The 17417-nt window shown below is 46.0% G+C and overlaps 1 protein-coding gene across 4 annotated transcripts in view; it reads left to right on the top strand.

Moving 5' to 3' along the window:
• LOC119363049 (phosphatidylinositol glycan anchor biosynthesis class U protein-like) overlaps positions 1–1665 on the top strand; it is a 6374-nt gene extending 4709 nt beyond the window's left edge. For 3 of the 4 annotated variants that reach the window (XM_037628352.1, XM_037628353.1, XM_037628354.1), the window contains 6 exons: positions 298–354; positions 428–596; positions 688–745; positions 829–914; positions 998–1054; positions 1253–1665. In XM_037628352.1, coding sequence (XP_037484249.1) covers positions 298–354; positions 428–596; positions 688–745; positions 829–914; positions 998–1054; positions 1253–1327 — 502 coding nt within the window. In that variant the 3' untranslated portion in view covers positions 1328–1665. Of the gene's footprint in view, positions 1–297; positions 355–427; positions 597–687; positions 746–828; positions 915–997; positions 1122–1252 lie in introns of all 4 variants that reach the window. The other variant, XM_037628355.1, reaches the window with a different exon arrangement.
• Positions 1666–17417: the final 15752 nt, after the last annotated feature.

Consider the following 17417-nt stretch of genomic DNA (forward strand, 5'->3'; position numbering starts at 1 on the left):
AGTTAACTTTCCCCGTTCATGGTGAATTTTAAAGGAGAAATGAATACAAGTCTTATTTATGAATTCAATTTGATTTTGGATATTTGCATACTCTTATCAGCATTATCGCCTATCCTCTCCATTTCCCCACATTTCAACTTTGTTGTTGGGCCTCATTTAGTCAAAATTGTCTTTTGTTGCAATTGACTGCCTTTATCTGTTACCAAATGCCTAGTATCGACTTGTGTGCGTTGCAATTGACTGGCTTTTATCTGTTACCAAATGCCTATTATTGACTTGTGTGCATTGGTTTTGCAGGACATATGGCTTTATCCTTACAGTGAAGGATTTATCACCAAATATTGGTGTGTTATGGTAAGTCTCAAGAAAGTGTAATTGGAACCCAAGTATAGTTTGACTAATCTAATTCGTTTGAGAATTAATGCAGGTATTTCTTTGCCGAAGTCTTCGACTTCTTCAGAAGCTTCTTTCTTATAGTCTTTAATATGAACATCATTTTTATGGTCTTGCCATTGGCTATCCGTTTGAAGCATCGACCGTTCTTCCTTGCCTTTGTTTACACAGCAATTGTCGCAATGCTGAAATCTTATCCCTCGGTGAGTATAGTGGCTGCATAAGGTTGATGTTTAGTTTAGTTTCATGTTTTGCTCTCTTGTTTTTATTCCTAAATTCATGCTTATCTTGAAGGCTGGAGATTCAGCTCTATATCTAGGACTTCTAGGCCTATTCGCCAATGAATTAGCGGGTACCTAAACTGCCGATATCGAATATTTTTGAATTAGTGTGTAATATCGTAAGAAGTTAATGCTCTTTAATTTCATCCTGCAGAGATGCAATTCACGTTCTTCTTGTTTTTTGGATATATTGGAGTCTCTCTCCTTAGCCCTGTCATGCATAACCTATGGATCTGGAGGGTCTCTCTCTCTCTCTCTCTCTTTCTCTCTCTCTTTCTACACACACATGTTGTGTACTGTTACTAACATCACAGTGTTCACAGGGTACTGGTAACGCAAATTTCTACTTTGCGACTGGTTTAGCTTATACCTGCCTTCAGGTAACTATCCCTTTGTGTGAGCACAATATTGAATGTTCCTTAGAATGCTGACTGATTGTTCCTTCAGGTAACATCTCAGCTAGAATAGTTGTGTTTCTTAACTTAGAATGCTGAGGGATTGTAGTATGTACAGTTTTTCTTACTTGCCCTTTTGACATATGTATTATATAATTAATGTTTGCCTTTTCTTTTTTACAGACCGTGTTGGTCGTAGAGACTGTAAGTTCAATGATAAAGCATGACAGGAAACTAAGGCTACTTACAAAAGCCTAACATCATTCCTCAGAAGGTCAGCACGTCAGATTCTTTCCTTGCTGGTTCCCTATGATGCGAACTTGCGACCAGTTTGTCGTTCTGGGATTCTGGGTAGATGTAGTGGATGATGTTTCATGTCATGTTGTATTTTACCTCCCACATTTGTACAATATGGATCAGATTGCTTAATCAGGATTAGAGAAAGACTATATAGGTTTCTCCCTCGAAGCTAACTATAGTCGGTACTGAATTTCTCCGTGGATGCCTTGATTACTGCCTTCTCTGCTGTTGGTGAAATTAATCCCTGGTAGTCTTTGCAATCAGTTTGTCAAGTAGCCTTTGGAGGCCTCTGCTTTCGTTGTCAAGTCCATTTTCTTTCATCTTGGTAAAGCCGAGGTCATTGTCAGTCACACGTTGCAGTTTATTACTCCCTATGTACTGCAAACCGATGTTCAGAGATGTTCCTGGCACAGAAACCTTTGAACTGCAACAGAATTTCCTTCCGATCCCAGATAGTAAGTTGAGTTGCTGATAACTGATCGAGCGTACTACTTTACCTATTTATTTTGCGTTAGTTGTAGTTATATTCGAGTTTAATTTAGGCTTACATGTAGTCTCATGCGATGATTTTGTCCACATGCTCCAGTTTCTGTGCGTGTTACTCGTGTGCCATGTTGGTTGGTAAATGAAAGACGGGTAGCTTTGTTTGATGGTGATTTCTATGGGCTGACAAACATTTGGGTCTGTTTTATGGTATATTCTTTTCTAGTCTGTAATCTTGTGACTCCGGCAATTGCATTTGTGCTTTTGAGCTCCTTTTCAGTTGATTAATGCTTACCTAGGTAATACCTAAAGTCATCTTTGTAGCTAGCGTTATCAGAGCATGGTTAATATCAGCTTGCTACTGGCTATATGATGTTCTCATGTCATCTATAACCAACCTTATAGCCGGCAAGTACAACAGTTAGATATAAATATGGTCTGCCTCATTCTCTCACATAGTGTTTAGGAGCATGTGTTGCACCTGACTGTTTATCTATAGCCAGCTATTCTTCCCTCTTTTATTATATTTCCTCCAACTCAGCAAAAATACAATATTTAATGCCTTAAAGTCTGCCTACATCACCTTATTGTATTTGCTCTCGTACCTTTTCCCAAAGCATATTGGCTTTATACATTGTTTATTTCGGTATTCTATCATTTTATTCCATGTTGTTTGAAGGTTTAGCGTTGTTTTATTTTTAAAAAAGGGTTTAGCTTTGTTCTAAATCAAATTTCACTATATATATAAGACACTTACTAAAACTTGTTTGGTGTTGTAGATATTAAGTACTATATTTTTTAGTATAAATTTAATCAACCTTGAAAATGTCACCACCTAACGAGCTTCGACCGGCAAAGAATCCATCGGCAGCGGCGGCCAGGGTCCGCTCGCACACGCAGGGAGCGACGTTTCCACATTCGCTAGGCAGAATCCATTGACTCAAACCGAGCACGCTTTTACCGGATAAGCGAGGCGCTGAAACCTCACTCTCGCGGCCTGCGTGCATGCTTCCCCATCCACCCATGTGTCCAAGAGGAGTTGTTGTCGTGCAAGTTACATCCACTTTCTCCGTGCGGCGTCCACCCATGACCCATCCGAGCCATGATTCTCTCCGTCCCCCTCGGGCGACACATGTTCCCAGTTAACCCCGTGGATGGCTACGTTCGTTCCTCCGATCCCATCCCTCCCGGTCACGCCATGCCGATATTTCCTGGATTCTCCTGACCGGCAGGCGGCACGCTACGCTCCTTCCCCACGCGCCCCTTTTCCTTTGGTCTTTGTCCGAATTTTTCTAGACCGTGCTACACCGTGCCGTCGACGTGTGGCTACTCCATCGACCATTTGGTTCATGCATCCTCACGGCAAAGTAGTAGTAAGAAAAAAAAAAGGAGGAAGGAACAAACCTACGTACACACTCGTAAGGCTCTGAGCCGTCCATCATGCATCATGTACGAATGGGCCGCATGCAGAAGACTACAATAATGATGATGAGTACCCGTGTTCCGTTTTCTACTGGAGTAGCTAGCACGAGATCGATGGAGCCACAAGTCGCGTCTACAATATTCGCCGGGGGGAGAGGTTCATGCATGCACGGCGTGGCATGGCGTGCATGCATGCATGCACGGCGTGGGCCGGCCGGGGACACACGACGCCGGCCGACCCCGGCGCCGATTTGGCTGGCGTCGTGGAGGTAGTGGCCTGGTCTGGTCTGGTCGGTGGATAACATAAACTACTTGTCAAGTGGCGGTACAACAAGTACATGGATATTTGGGTGAGAGAAGATGCATGAGGCGATGTGAAATGAGAGGAGAGGGTGGCCTGATTGATTTCCGGCGGCGAGCAAGTTGGCCAAATTGAGTGGCGCCCGGTATGGCCTCGTGGACCTTTCTGCGCTTTTACACGTCGTCTGTCTGCTGGTGCTTGCGAGTTGCTCTCGCTTCCTTCCTTTCATTTTATATTTCTTTGCCTTGGACAGGCAGGCCCACGAGAAATTCCCTTGCGCATGCATGTGCCTGCCTGCGCTTTTGCCACATGCACCTGCATATTCCCGTTAGCACCTTCTGGTTAAGGGGACATTTGAGGGGAGATTGTTCCCGGAATACCTCCTTTGTCATTAGAGATAAGTGCAGAATTAGTTCCCTCAGACAGGCTATCATCATGAAATCATCACTGTACGCCGTACGCGGGGTAGAGCATGGACGTAATGGGAGGACGTTGCTATATATATGGTCGGTGGTAATTGCACGTAGTACGACTAACGACACTACGGGGAGTTGTGTCGGTTGCCCGGCTCCGGTGAGGGAGGGGCATTGACGGCGGCGTGCCTTTGGCTCGCTTCACTGCTTGTAGTCGTTACTAGGTGGTCCATATGTTTCTGGATGTAATTTTTATTATTTCTGGTGTTTGTTGTACTGCTATAATTAAAAAAAATAGATCAAAAGTTTCTAGCAAAAAATAAAAAAGCAGGAGCAATAAAAAATACACTGGATTAAACCTTGCCGGAAAATTAGATTCACGAGACGAGAGGGGTGATCTAGCCTAGGATTCGAAATTTTGGTCGGTGTCATTTCAAACTAACTTCAAATTAAATTTAAATTAGGTCAATTTTCATGGCATGCAATTCTAAATATTAAGATATTTCAGCGAAGTCCAAATTTTCATGTAACGGAAAAAAATAAACCTTGATCTACACCGCCGTGGCAGAGAGCCATGTCGTTGCAGGCGGCGGTCGAAGAGGAGCACTCAACTCGAGCAAAGGCTTCGACCGAACTGTGCCAACAACCATCGCCTAGCGCCCTCGCCATCATCTATTTTCTGCAATGTTTAACGGAAGATAGACAACATCAGCAGCCGAACACGCACGGAGTCACACCAAGCACCTGACCAATGGCGTTTCTGTCAGGATGCATAGTTTCATTTATTTTTCATTTCTTTTTTGCGATGGAGGATGCATAGTTCCGAAGAAAAACTGAGACTGGCAGAGGTCAGCACTCAGCAGTACTATACCACGTACGGGTCAATTATGGCTTGCAAGTTGGGGATTAACAAAAAGTAATCCCTACGCTAACCAGGAGCCATACGCTACAATGAGATGCAAACAAGCCTCGTCGCATTAGCAACTTGCTCTCTTCTTTTTTACATATAGAAAAAGTAACGCCGTGTACGTGTCGTCCAACAGCTGCGATCGACTCGACCCGATCGATTGCGTGCTGGATCCAAGTCTTTTTGTCGAGAAAAGTGCCCAAGAAACCACATCATTGTCATCGCCAAATGCACAAATGGTTGTCATGTGGTTTTTGTTGTTTCAATCAGATCGCCATCATCATAAGTCATGTATACGTTAACCCACTCAAAAGTTGACAATTACTCGATTGTGGAAAAGAAAATTCTCTGCTGTTTGTTTCGCTTTGGATCCCTGCTCTACCGGGATCGCAAGCTCCCGGCCATGGGGTTTTCAGGTCTTTTTAGCGGAGGATTGAGTCCATCAAGGAGTGTAACTCTGCATATACATGGATTATCTGCTCCGAGCATAAATAGTTAAATACACCCACATAAACAGTAAATTTCAGAAAAATAGCAAACACAATATAAAAAAAACTGATCTTCTTTGTAGATGAACATTGACGAATGTTCTAAGATTCCGAAAATTTTCACCTTGAGAAAACATCCGTTGAGGTCTATACAAAAAATAATCGTAATCCGGGATTCAAGAAGATGCATTTCGGAGCACTCAATTTTGGTCTAGTTGCAGATGTCAGGTCTTTTTGACGGAGGATTTAGTTCATCAAGGTGTATAAGAGTGTATATACCAGGACTATCTGCTCCCGGGCACAAACATATCTGTATGAACAGTAAATTCTAAAAAAAGTAAATAAAATCAAAAAAATCAGGAATTTTTTGTAGATGAAACATTAACAAATTTTCTGACATTCTGAAACAAATTACCTTGAAAAGAATCCGTGGAGGCCTATACCAAAAAATATACAAGACTCAAAAAGTCTCATTTTGGAGCATTCAATTCCGGTTTTTCGAGCGCACACCTATGCGGATGTCCCTTTGTGGCGAAATTTTGCTGGATGTCAAAACTTCTGTTGATGTTCATAAAAATAAATCTTTTTTTTGTTTTTATACTATTTTTTTGGAATTTAGTGTTCCTACAGGTTCATGTATATATATACTCCCTCGGAGGGAGTAGATTAGTGACGTGGTGCAGCTGCATAGGTCACAACTAAGAGTAGGCCCCAAATACCAAGTTAGGCAAGAGTGAGGTTGGACAACTCTGGAGTGCACATGATTGGCTATGAAAAGAGTCTCGGTCAGCAAGGTGTACAAGCTTACAATAATATTTTTCATTCTAGAGTACAATGTACCCCAAGTTTAGGATTGAAGAAACCCAAGCGCGCAACTAATGTTTCTTGTGATAAAGTTATAAACTCAAATTATAGAATATCTTCGGTCAAAATGGAGGATTTGTGCATATCTACCACACTGATCGATCCAGACTTGCTTGCTTTAAGATCATCTTTACAAGCTAATCCGCCTCACGAATATAACTAGGAGTAGACAATTAAGCAAGCCACAATACCGACTTGGGGAGAAAATAAAACACTTCACACGGTCGTCCTTAGAGGGGTCGCACCAGCAAGACCTCGACCCTCCTCATCCTCCTCCCTTGCTCCCCTCGCCACCACCGTAGGACGCCAGCGGGCGAACCTCGCTTGATTGGAGGGGCCGATCGGGGCTATCTACGAGACGTGGCGGCCTGATCGGCACGGATCATACCGTGGGGTTCCCGAGGGCGGCCCTGGCGTGGATTGATCTGGTGGCGGTGCTCCTGGACGTCGTGGTGTGGGGAAGCCGGTGGGTGTGGCAGAGGTCCGGGTTGGTGATGACAATAGTTGGGCTCTCGGTCGGTGAGGTAAGCATATTGGCATGGACGAGGTGACTGCAACCGAGGTTCCTTTGTCCACTTGTCGTCCCTCTCACATGACGGGAACGAACTGGTGGGGATGTTAGCCATGGCTAGATTCAGGGAGACGAGATCATCAACATGATTCTAGTGTTTTCTCCAATGGCGTAGGTGGGCCTTGGGGATCTCTAAGCGCCAGGATCTGGCCAATGAGAAGGCGTCAGCTAGTAGAGAAGTTGCTCGTACTAATGGTTTCAACAAAAATTATGCAGTCTCCAAGTAAAAAGCATGATCTCGTCTTTGGATCAGGCATTGTCGACGTGCTTACATACATTATGGCCTTGTTGAAGGTGTTGACTCGAAAGTTGGCTGAGAAAATCCCAAAGTTCGACAAATGGTTGGACCCATCAACACCTGTGGTGGTTCCTTTTGAAGGCTCTCTAGGAGTAGCGTACTTTTCATTTTTCATTTACATGCCAGTATGTGGATTATTGCACATGGTCATGAGGTTTGTGGTATGCTTTTGGAGATATTGCTGCAAGGCAGGGTGGCATTGGATCTTTTGTTTTATTTTTTTATAAGCTACTAGTCAGTTGGGCATTGATGTTTGGTCTACAATGTATACTCAATGCTAACATATGACCGTGTGCACAATATGCATAAGTCAAATCTTATTCTCTTCTTCAAAGAAATATATATTCATTAAGCAAGTGTAGGTAAGAGCAAGCACAATCGAGAGACGTAAACGGGCTATAAGAGATGTCACATCAGATTTATGTCTAGTTGGAGGAGAGAGGAGAGGAGAGAAAAGAGAAGCGGGCTATAAACTTATAGCCGACTATAGCATGAGCTCCAACTCGCTTTGTGAGAGAAAGATGTAGGCCATATATTAATAGTATAACATACTAGTATGACTAAATACTATATGAATGGGCTATTAGGTTAAATATAAGTGACATGTCAACTCCATATAGCAGATTATTGGCTACACTATAGACTATGCTCTAAGGGATTTCCCAATGCAGGTTGCTTAGCACTGTTTCATTGGTATTTTGTTGATGCGGCATAATAGTTAATGAAGGGAGAGATGTAGGGTGTAGCTTAGGCATCTTCCAATGCACAGGTGCTTAGATGAGGTACTAAGGGCATCTCCAACGCGGACCCTCAAACCGCCCGCATACGCCCAGACCGCGCGGTTCGAATCCTGGAAGCCATCCAACGCATGCCTGCATCGGTCCGCCAAGCGGTTCCTATTTTTTCCGCAAATTGGAACCAAAAGTGGGGGAGGGGGGATTTGCAGGAGTCCAGACACGAGACACGTCGGACTCTTACACCCATGGCCCACCAAAAAGGAAGGCGAAGCCCGCCCCTTTGTTGCATCCCGCACAATTTTCACGCCAAAACCCCCACTCTCTTCTTCCATCCCGTTGCTCTCCACCCAATTCCCGCCCTTTTCTCCCACTTTCTTCTTCTTCGCCGCCACCGACTCATGGAACCGGACGAGGAACCAGCCGTGATGGAGGTGGTGGAGGTGCAGGAGGATCCTCGCATCACCCTCACCCGGAAGATCAACTCATCATGCGAAAAACTCGCCACGTCAAAGTGAAGACCGCAAAGGAGGCAACGCTCATGAAGCGGAAGGCCGGCGGAGGGCGTGTTGATGGCGTCTGTAACAGGGTGTGCTAGTCACAGGCGTGGTGGAGGTTGTGGCCAGGGTCGCAGAGGCCCGATGGTGTCGCTTGCGTCCAAACACCGCCATGGCCGGAGCATTACAAGGCTCTGTACTACTACGCCGCCAAATATCTTGGTAGGCAGTCCATGGCAACTGCCGCCGGGCAAGTGCCTTACATCATCGACGTCAACGTGGCGTCCCTGCTCTTCTTGGAGTGTTCTTCACCATAGCTCGTTCGGGCGTGGATGGTGGGCACAGAGCACATGGGTGCCCGCACGCTGTTTGCTGCTATGCCGAAGGAGAAGGCATACGATGACGCAAACATGGAGATTCTCGACATCATCCACAACGGAGGTGAAGAATGATGTCTACTATGCAACTTTATTCTTGTAGATTCGTGTTGTGCCTCCAAGCGCCCAGTTTTGTAGGACAATAGCAAATTTTCCTCAAGTGGATGACCTAAGGTCTATCAATCCGTGCGAGGCATGGGATGAAGATGGTCTCTCTCAAACAACCCTGCAATCAAATACAAGAAATCTCTTGTGTCCCCGGCACACCTAATACAATGGTAAATTATATAGGTGCACTAGTTCGGCGAAGTGATGGTGATACAAGTGTAGCATGGATAGTACATATAGGTTTTTGTAATATGAAAATAAGAAAACATCAAGTTAGAAAGTGATAAAACAGAGTACAAACGGTATTGCGATGCTTGATAACAAGACCTATCGTTCATACTTTCACTAGTGCAATCTCTCAAGAGTGCTGACATAATTGAATCATATAACAATCCCTCAACACGCGACAAAGAATCACTCCAAAGTTCTTATCAAGCGGAGAACATAAGATGAAATTGTTGGTAGGATACGAAACCACCTCAAGGTTATCCTTTCCGATCAATCTATTGAGCTATTCCTATAAGTGTCACAAACAACCCTAGAGTTCGTACTAAAATAACACCATATGATACACACAAACAACCCTAATGTCACCTAGATACTCCAATGTCACCACAAGTATTCGTGAGTTGATTATTCGATATGCATCAAACAACTTCAGATTCATAATATTCAATCCAACACAAATAACTTCAAAGAGTGCCCCAAGATTTCTACCGGAGAAACTAGGACGAAAACATGCATCAACCCCTATGCATAGATTACCCCAATGTCACCTTGGGAATCCGCGAGTTGGGTGCCAAAACATACATCAAGTGAATCAATAGAACACCCCATTTTCACCAAGGGTATCCACATGCAAGACATACATCATGTTCTCAAATCCAAAAATTATTCAATTAGATAATAGTGAAACCTCAAAGGTAAAAACTCAGTTCGTAATACTCCCTCCGTTCCTTTATATAAGGTGTATTTGTTTTTTCAAAAGTCAAACGAGTGCATGTTTGATCGAGTTTTTAGAAATATATATCAATATCCACAATATAAAATTTATACCATTTGATCCATCATGAAACGTAGTTTCATATTTTATCTATTAGGTGTCACAGATGTTGTTATTTTATTCTAGAATCTTGGTCAAACATTCATATGGTTGACTTGCACGGAAATCAATACACCTTATATTATGGAACGGGGGGAGTACAAGATAGAGAGGGAGAAACACCATATGATACAACTATATTAACAAAGATCGCAGTACGTCAAGATCGTGCCAAATCAAAAACACGAGAGAGAGAGAGAGAGAGAGAGAGAGAGATCAAACACATAGCTACTGGTACATACCCTTAGCCCCGAGGGTGAACTACTCCCTCCTCGTCATGGAGACTGCTGGGATGATGAAGATGGCCTCCGGTGATGATTTCCCCCTCCGCCAGGGTGCCGGATCAGGGCTCCAGATGGTATCTCTTTGGTACAGAGGCTAAGATGGGCCACAAGCTACCAGGCCATGGCCATCGGGATTTCGGGGGGTTTCCTTATTTATAAGAATTTTCAGAGTTGGAATCATGCGAAAAGGAGCTAAGATGGGCCCACAAGCTACCAGGCCATGATCGGCGGGATTTCTGGGGGTTTACCTATTTATAAGAATTTCAGAGTTGGAATCACGCGAAAAGGAGCTAAGATGGGCCCACAGGCCATGGCCACCCCTTGGGCGCGCCCTGGTGGCTTGTGGGGGCCTTGTAGCTCTTCTAGTCCTCCCACGAAGCTTCGGGGTATCATTTGTTCCAAAAAAATCGTCAAAAAGTTTCGCTGCATTTGGACTTCATTTGATATGGATTTTCTGAAAAGGCAAAAAGCAGCAGCGGGCACTAGGCACTAGGTCAATATGTTAGTCCATGAAAATCATATAAAAGTTATATAAAAGTGCACAAAAACCATATAAAATTATTGTAAACATGGTATGAATACTTCATAAATTATAGATACATTGGAGACGTATCATCATCCCAAGCTTAATTCCTGCTCGTCCTCAAGTACGTAAATGATAAAAGAAATAATTTATGAAGTGTGAATGCTAGCATAGTTCATAAGTTTGATCAATGATAATTTTAATCACTTTTCCTAGCATCGTAATAACTCTTTCTCATAAAACCCATCGTGATAAAGTAGCAATCAATTCACATGTTATGGTTCAAACAATGCATTCTCTTGAAACTTGACAACCTATGTTCTTAGTCACCAAACAATCTCAATGCATCTTATTCAACAAATTCTAAGTAAGAGCTCCACATACTCAATAGTCTTCTATGATTGCTAATACTCAAAGCATATTTTTAGAACAAATAGCATCCATCGATCACAGAGAAAGATATGGGCTTAATTTTTGCCTCCCAACTCATTTATCATAGAGATAAGTGTCAACAATAATAATTCATGATCAAATATATTTGAATGGCCATATGTGCCTCAATCTTTTCCCATGACATGATACTTGCCAACTAGAGAATAATTGAGGTTGAAATGAAGGAATATTATTGACTCTTGCATAAAAGTAAATACATAAAGTAAAAGATATGCCCAACTAGTAGATAATTAAGCAAGCTACAACCGATAATCATTTTTTGGGACTAACCTATTGACCCAGTGCCAAGTGCCAGTTGTTGTTTTTTGCCTGTTTTTGGTTTTCCAGGAAATCAGTACCAAATGGAGTCCAAACACTACAAAACTTTTTGACATTTTTTTTCTGGACAAGAGAGACCCTAGAAGCTTCGGGAGGAGACCATAAGGCAAACGAGGAGACGACAAGGCAACAGGGCGCGCCCTGATGCCTTGTGGCTCCGACTGATCTAATTCCACTTCTATAAATTCTCAAATATTGGGAAACTAGTAGAGAGCCACCCGAAACACTTTTCCCCGCTGCAGTCTTTGTTGTCCCGCGATCCCATCTGGAGGCCTTTTTCGGTACTGAGGGAGTCCTGGACTAGGGGGTGTCCGGATTGCCGAACTATCATCATCGGCCGGACTCCAAGACTATGAAGATACAAGATTGAAGACTTCGTCCCGTGTCCGGATGAGACTTTCCTTGGCGTGGAAGGCAAGCTTGGCAATACGGATATGTAGATCTCCTACCATTGTAACCGACTCTGTGTAACCCTAGCCCTCTCCGGTGTCTATATAAACCGGAGGGTTTTAGTCCGTAGGACGAACAACAATCATACCATAGGCTAGCTTTTAGGGTTTAGCCTCCTTGATCTCATGGTAGATCCACTCTTGTACTACCCATATCATCAATATCAATCAAGCAGGAGTAGGGTTTTACCTCCATCGAGAGGGCCCGAACCTGGGTAAAAACATCGTGTCCCTTGTCTCCTGTTACCATCCGCCTAGACGCACAGTTCGGGACCCCCTACCCGAGATCCGCCGGTTTTGACACCGACATTGGTGCTTTCATTGAGGGTTCCTCTGTGTCGTCACCGATAGGCTTGATGGCTCCTTCGATCATCAACAACGACGCAGCCCAGGGTGAGACTTTTCTCCCCGGACAGATCTTCGTATTCGGCGGCTTTGCACTGCGGGCCAATTCGCTTGGCCATCTGGAGCAGATCGAAAGCTACGCCCCTGGCCATCAGGTCAGATTTGGAAGCCTGAACTTCACGGCCGGCATCTGCGGAGACTTGATCTTCGACGGATTCGAGCCACAGCCGAGCGCGCCGCACTGTCACGATGGGCATGATTTAGCTCTGCTGCTGGACAGTGCCCTGGAGGCCGCACATGAGTCCGCTCCGACCCATAATTCGGAGGCGACCGCGCAGATCGAGGATGGGTGGCTAGACACCGCCTCGGGGGCTGCAACCTCTACGGTGATGGAGCCGAATACTGACCTTGCCCCTTGCGAAGCTCGTGACTCCGAGGTGCCGGACTCCTCACCGGACTCCGAACCTCCCGTGCCCCCTCCAATCGAATCCGATCGGGCGCTGATCATGGAGTTCACCACCGCGAACATCTTTCAACACTCACCTTTTGGCGACGTCCTGAATTCGCTAAAGTATCTCTCGTTATCAGGAGAGCCCTGGCCGAACTACGGTCAGGACGGTTGGGATGCGGACAACGAAGAAATTCAAAGCCCACCCACCACCCACTTTATAGCAACTGTCGACGATTTAACCGACATGCTAGACTTCGACTCCGAAGACATCGACGGTATGGACGACGATGCCGGAGACGACCAAGAACCAGCGCCTACTGGGCACTGGAAAGCCACCCCAACTCATGACATATACATGGTGGATACACCAAAAGGAAGCGATAACGAGGAACAACGGGACGCGGCGAAGGATAATTCCCCCGAAAAACAACCAAAACGGAAGCGCCGCCAGAAGTCCCGCCTCGATAACAACTGCACCCATAATGACCCAGCCCTAGAGCAGGGAGAACCAGTGGATGACGAACATGCAACCAAGCAACCATCCGAACAGGATGAATTGGACAAGCAATCCATCCCCGGCGAAAACAACAGTCCAGACGATCTCACGCCAGACACATCACCGGAGCATAAGAGCCTTCACAAAAGGCTCGTCACCACTGCAAGAAGTTTGAAGAAGCAGAAATGGAAGCTCAAAACAGCGGAAGACGTACTCAGAATGAGATGGAGCAAAGTACTCAAGACCGCAGACAAATACGGCAATAGTTACCAAACAAAGAGCTACCCGAAGCGCAAGCTGTTGCCTGAATTCGAAGAGGAGGCCGTAGAGCCACCACAATCGAAAAGCAAAGAGGCCGCTTGGCCGGATAGACGACCAGATGACAGGCTAAGAGCAGCAAGTGGCGCCGCACACAAGCCGGCACATGATACACTTAAAGATCCTCGCAAAAAGGATGGCCTGGTCAGGTCCATTTATGGGCCAAAAAAGAGGGCTCCAGGAAGCAACACAACACGCCGAGTGTTCGAAGATGACGGCACACCTAAATACAAGGGCACCGCACACCCACTATGTTTCACTGATGAGGTACTAGATCATGAATTTCCAGTGGGTTTTAAACCCGTAAACATGGAGGCATACGACGGAACAACAGACCCCGGAGTCTGGATTGAGGATTACATCCTACACATACATATGGCTAGAGGAGACGATCTCCACGCCATAAAATATCTACCCCTCAAGCTCAAAGGGCCAGCTCGGCATTGGCTCAAAAGCCTCCCAGAAAATACCATTGTAAGTTGGGAAGAGCTCGAGGATGCGTTTAGAGCAAATTTTCAGGGGACCTATGTCCGCCCTCCGAATGCAGACGATTTAAGTCACATAACTCAACAGCCCGGAGAGTTAGCATGCAAATTCTGGAACTGGTTCCTCACCAAAAAGAACCAAATAGTCGACTGTCCGGACGCCGAAGCCTTAGCAGCTTTTAAACATAACGTCCGAGACGAATGGCTCGCCAGACACCTCGGCCAGGAAAAACCAAGAACAATGGCTGCGCTAACGAGCCTCATGACCCACTTTTGCGCGGGAGAAGATAGCTGGCTGGCAAGATGCAACACTAGCGACCCAAGTACATCCGAGGACAGAGATGGAAATGGGAAATCACGACGCAGAAAAGATCAGCGCCGAAATAAAGAAAATGGCCCAAAGAACACGGCGGTCAACGCCGGATTCAAAAGCTCTCGGTCGAACAACAAAACACTGCCTCTTAAGGACAACAGTGACGAGCTATCCAACCTAAACAAAATTTTGGATCGGATATGTCAAATCCACGGTACCCCCGGGAAGCCTGCAAACCACACCCACCGAGATTGTTGGGTCTTCAAGCAGTCCGGCCGAATCAACGCCGAACACAAGGGGCTCGACACGCCAAGCGAGGACGATGACGAACCCCACAAGCAGAGCACCGGAAAACAAAAGACTTTCCCACAAGAAGTCAAAACAGTAAACTCACTTCACGAGATAATATGGAACAATAGTGCGGCACCTGCTAAAGTACGCGTCGCACGGTCCACCCCAGCGGAATCCCAAGATTGGATGTCAAAACCAATTACTTTCGACCACCTGGACTACGCAGGATGGACTGCTTTGATATTGGATCCTATAATCGACGGACTACAATTTACACAAGTCCTAATGGATGGCGGCCGCGATTTAAACCTGCTATATCCGGACACAATCCGCAAGTTGGGGATAGACCCTACCAAAATTCGCCATAGCAGCACTTCCTTCAAAGGAGTGACGCCAGGCCCTTATGCCAATTGCAAGGGCTCCTTACTACTAGAAGTTGTGTTTGGTTCATCCGACAACTTCCGTCGCGAAAAGCTAATCTTCCATATTGCCCCATTTAAAAGTAGCCATCAGGCACTCTTGGGACGCGAAGCTTTCGCTCGCTTTAACACAATACCGCATTACGCATCTCTTACACTTAAAATGCCCGGTCCACGTGGCATCATCTCCTTAAAAGGTCGCTCAAGACCCCGGACACGGCTAGGCGAGTCCGGCATAAATAAACTAGGGGTTTCCTAGCCGCATACCCCTTCACAAGGGGCTATGCGCATGAACAATAAGAGCCAATAAAAGCTCAACTTTATTCATTTATTCATACTCTGTTTTAAATACATTTTTTGCACGATACCTTTCCAAACTAAGTTCTTCTCTTTTACAGACTAACAGCATGCTACACCCGTCCAAGATACAGCACAACGGAGACACAGGCGCAGACGTGCAGCAGGGACCTGCTGCAAGGATTCTTTTCAGATTAAGACCCTGCGTAAACCTTTCTTACTGTCTCTTGTTGATACACATCCCCCGGTTTCTTACCATAACCAAGGAGGAGGCTGGCGTTTTGGCATCGGCCGCGCCAGAAGTTCTCGCCCGTACCTGGACACTAGGGGCTTAGGGCATTGTTCTGCCCGTTATCATAAAGACCGAATACCTCAGGGAGTGTTCGGCGTCTCGAGTTAGGCCTTATATGCATCAGCTCCGAATCATGTCTTTGGTCAAATGTTGGGTTTGCCCGGCTCCTGTGTTTTGCTGCCTTACGTTCCGTATCATCGGCTAACGCGGCACCAGGAGAACTACTGCGATTGTGCCCTGGTTCGGCCAGGCGAGCACCTCAGTAGAGAAAGCCGAGAACTGACTGTCATGATATAACGAGAGACTGGTCAACCACTCGATCGACTACCAGAATGTCTAGAATTCCTTCGCTTTGACGAAGGCCCGTTTCCCGGTCAGGCACATACGCGCCCCGAATTCGGAGAGCGCGGTGCCCCTAGGGGCTATATCGTAGCCCCACCTTTCGAACTCCTATGGCTAAGTGAAAGTGATAAAGCATTATAGTCCGGTTGCCTAGTTTGCTGCGCTACCACCTCCTTCACAGGACCAAGACGTTGGATTAAGTGTGAAAATGTGACCTTTTTGCAAACACCCCCGCACCCTGTGCGTGGGGGCTGAAGCCGAAGACTGCCATCTTTCAGGTTATATGCACATATACATTAACGGCCGCACAGGAAATATTTCAATACTTGAACGCACAAGTATAAAAAGCCGTTACATTATAAATGTGGTTTCACAAACCATAAATATCATTTGAACATAACATTTTTCGAGCACTACGACTCTATTACACGAGCGCCCTGAAGGACTTCCCCAAAATAGTGCTCGGCGTTTAACCGGCTCTCGTCCGAACCCCGAGTTGCAACATCGGTGGCATCCATCTCCGTCCAGTATGTCTTCACACGGGCAAGAGCCATCCGCGCACCCTCTATGCATACCGACCACTTCATCGCCTTGATATGCGGCACCGCCCCAAGGAATTGCTGTAATAAGCCAAAATAACTCTTCGGCTTGGGCCTATCTGGCCACAGATGAGCCACTCCATCCGTCATGGCAAATCCGGACAATCTATTCAGCTCAGCCCACTCAGCCAACCGATCGGTCAACGGAAGTGAACGCTCCGGACTATGGAATTGAGACCAAAAAAGCTCTTCCATCTCGTGATCCTTTTGGCTTGGAAGTGCACAACCGCATCCGCCGCACTCGCCGCCAAATCCAGATAAGGATCCTCCACATCCCACAGCTGGCCAAGCTGAGCATACTTCTGATCCGTGAACTTCCTGCGCAGCAGAAAGGGCTTTCCAGCCGCAATGTCTCCGGCCTGACGCAGCTCCTCCTTTATAGCCCTCATTGCAGAACGGGCATCCTTGGCTTCGGCGGTGGCCTTCTTCAGGTCTTCTTGCTCCGCTCGGCGTTCTTTTTCAAGAACCTCATAGCGGTCGGTAACTTCCTTCAGCTTCACAGCCATTCCGGCCATCTCCTCCCTGCTTCGGCAGTGAGCAGCCTTTTCGGCTTTTAGCTCTTCGTCTGCCTTCGAGGCAGCCGCATCACTCCTTCTGGCCTGCTCCTTGGCTCGAGCAAGCTCTGCCCGAAGGTCCTCCACAGCAGCGGCACCATCTGCATTAAGCATACATGTTGTAAGGAGTGGGCATCAGCTCCCTTACTAGGTGACCATGGAGAAACAACCTACCTTGTGACTCGTCAAGTCGTTTATTGACCAGCACGATGTCTGCATCCGCAAGGTCGAGTTGCCGCTTTAGCTCGGCAACT

Source organism: Triticum dicoccoides, chromosome 2B (genome assembly GCF_002162155.2).
Source record: "Triticum dicoccoides isolate Atlit2015 ecotype Zavitan chromosome 2B, WEW_v2.0, whole genome shotgun sequence".
In the NCBI taxonomy this organism is placed as follows: domain Eukaryota; kingdom Viridiplantae; phylum Streptophyta; class Magnoliopsida; order Poales; family Poaceae; genus Triticum; species Triticum dicoccoides.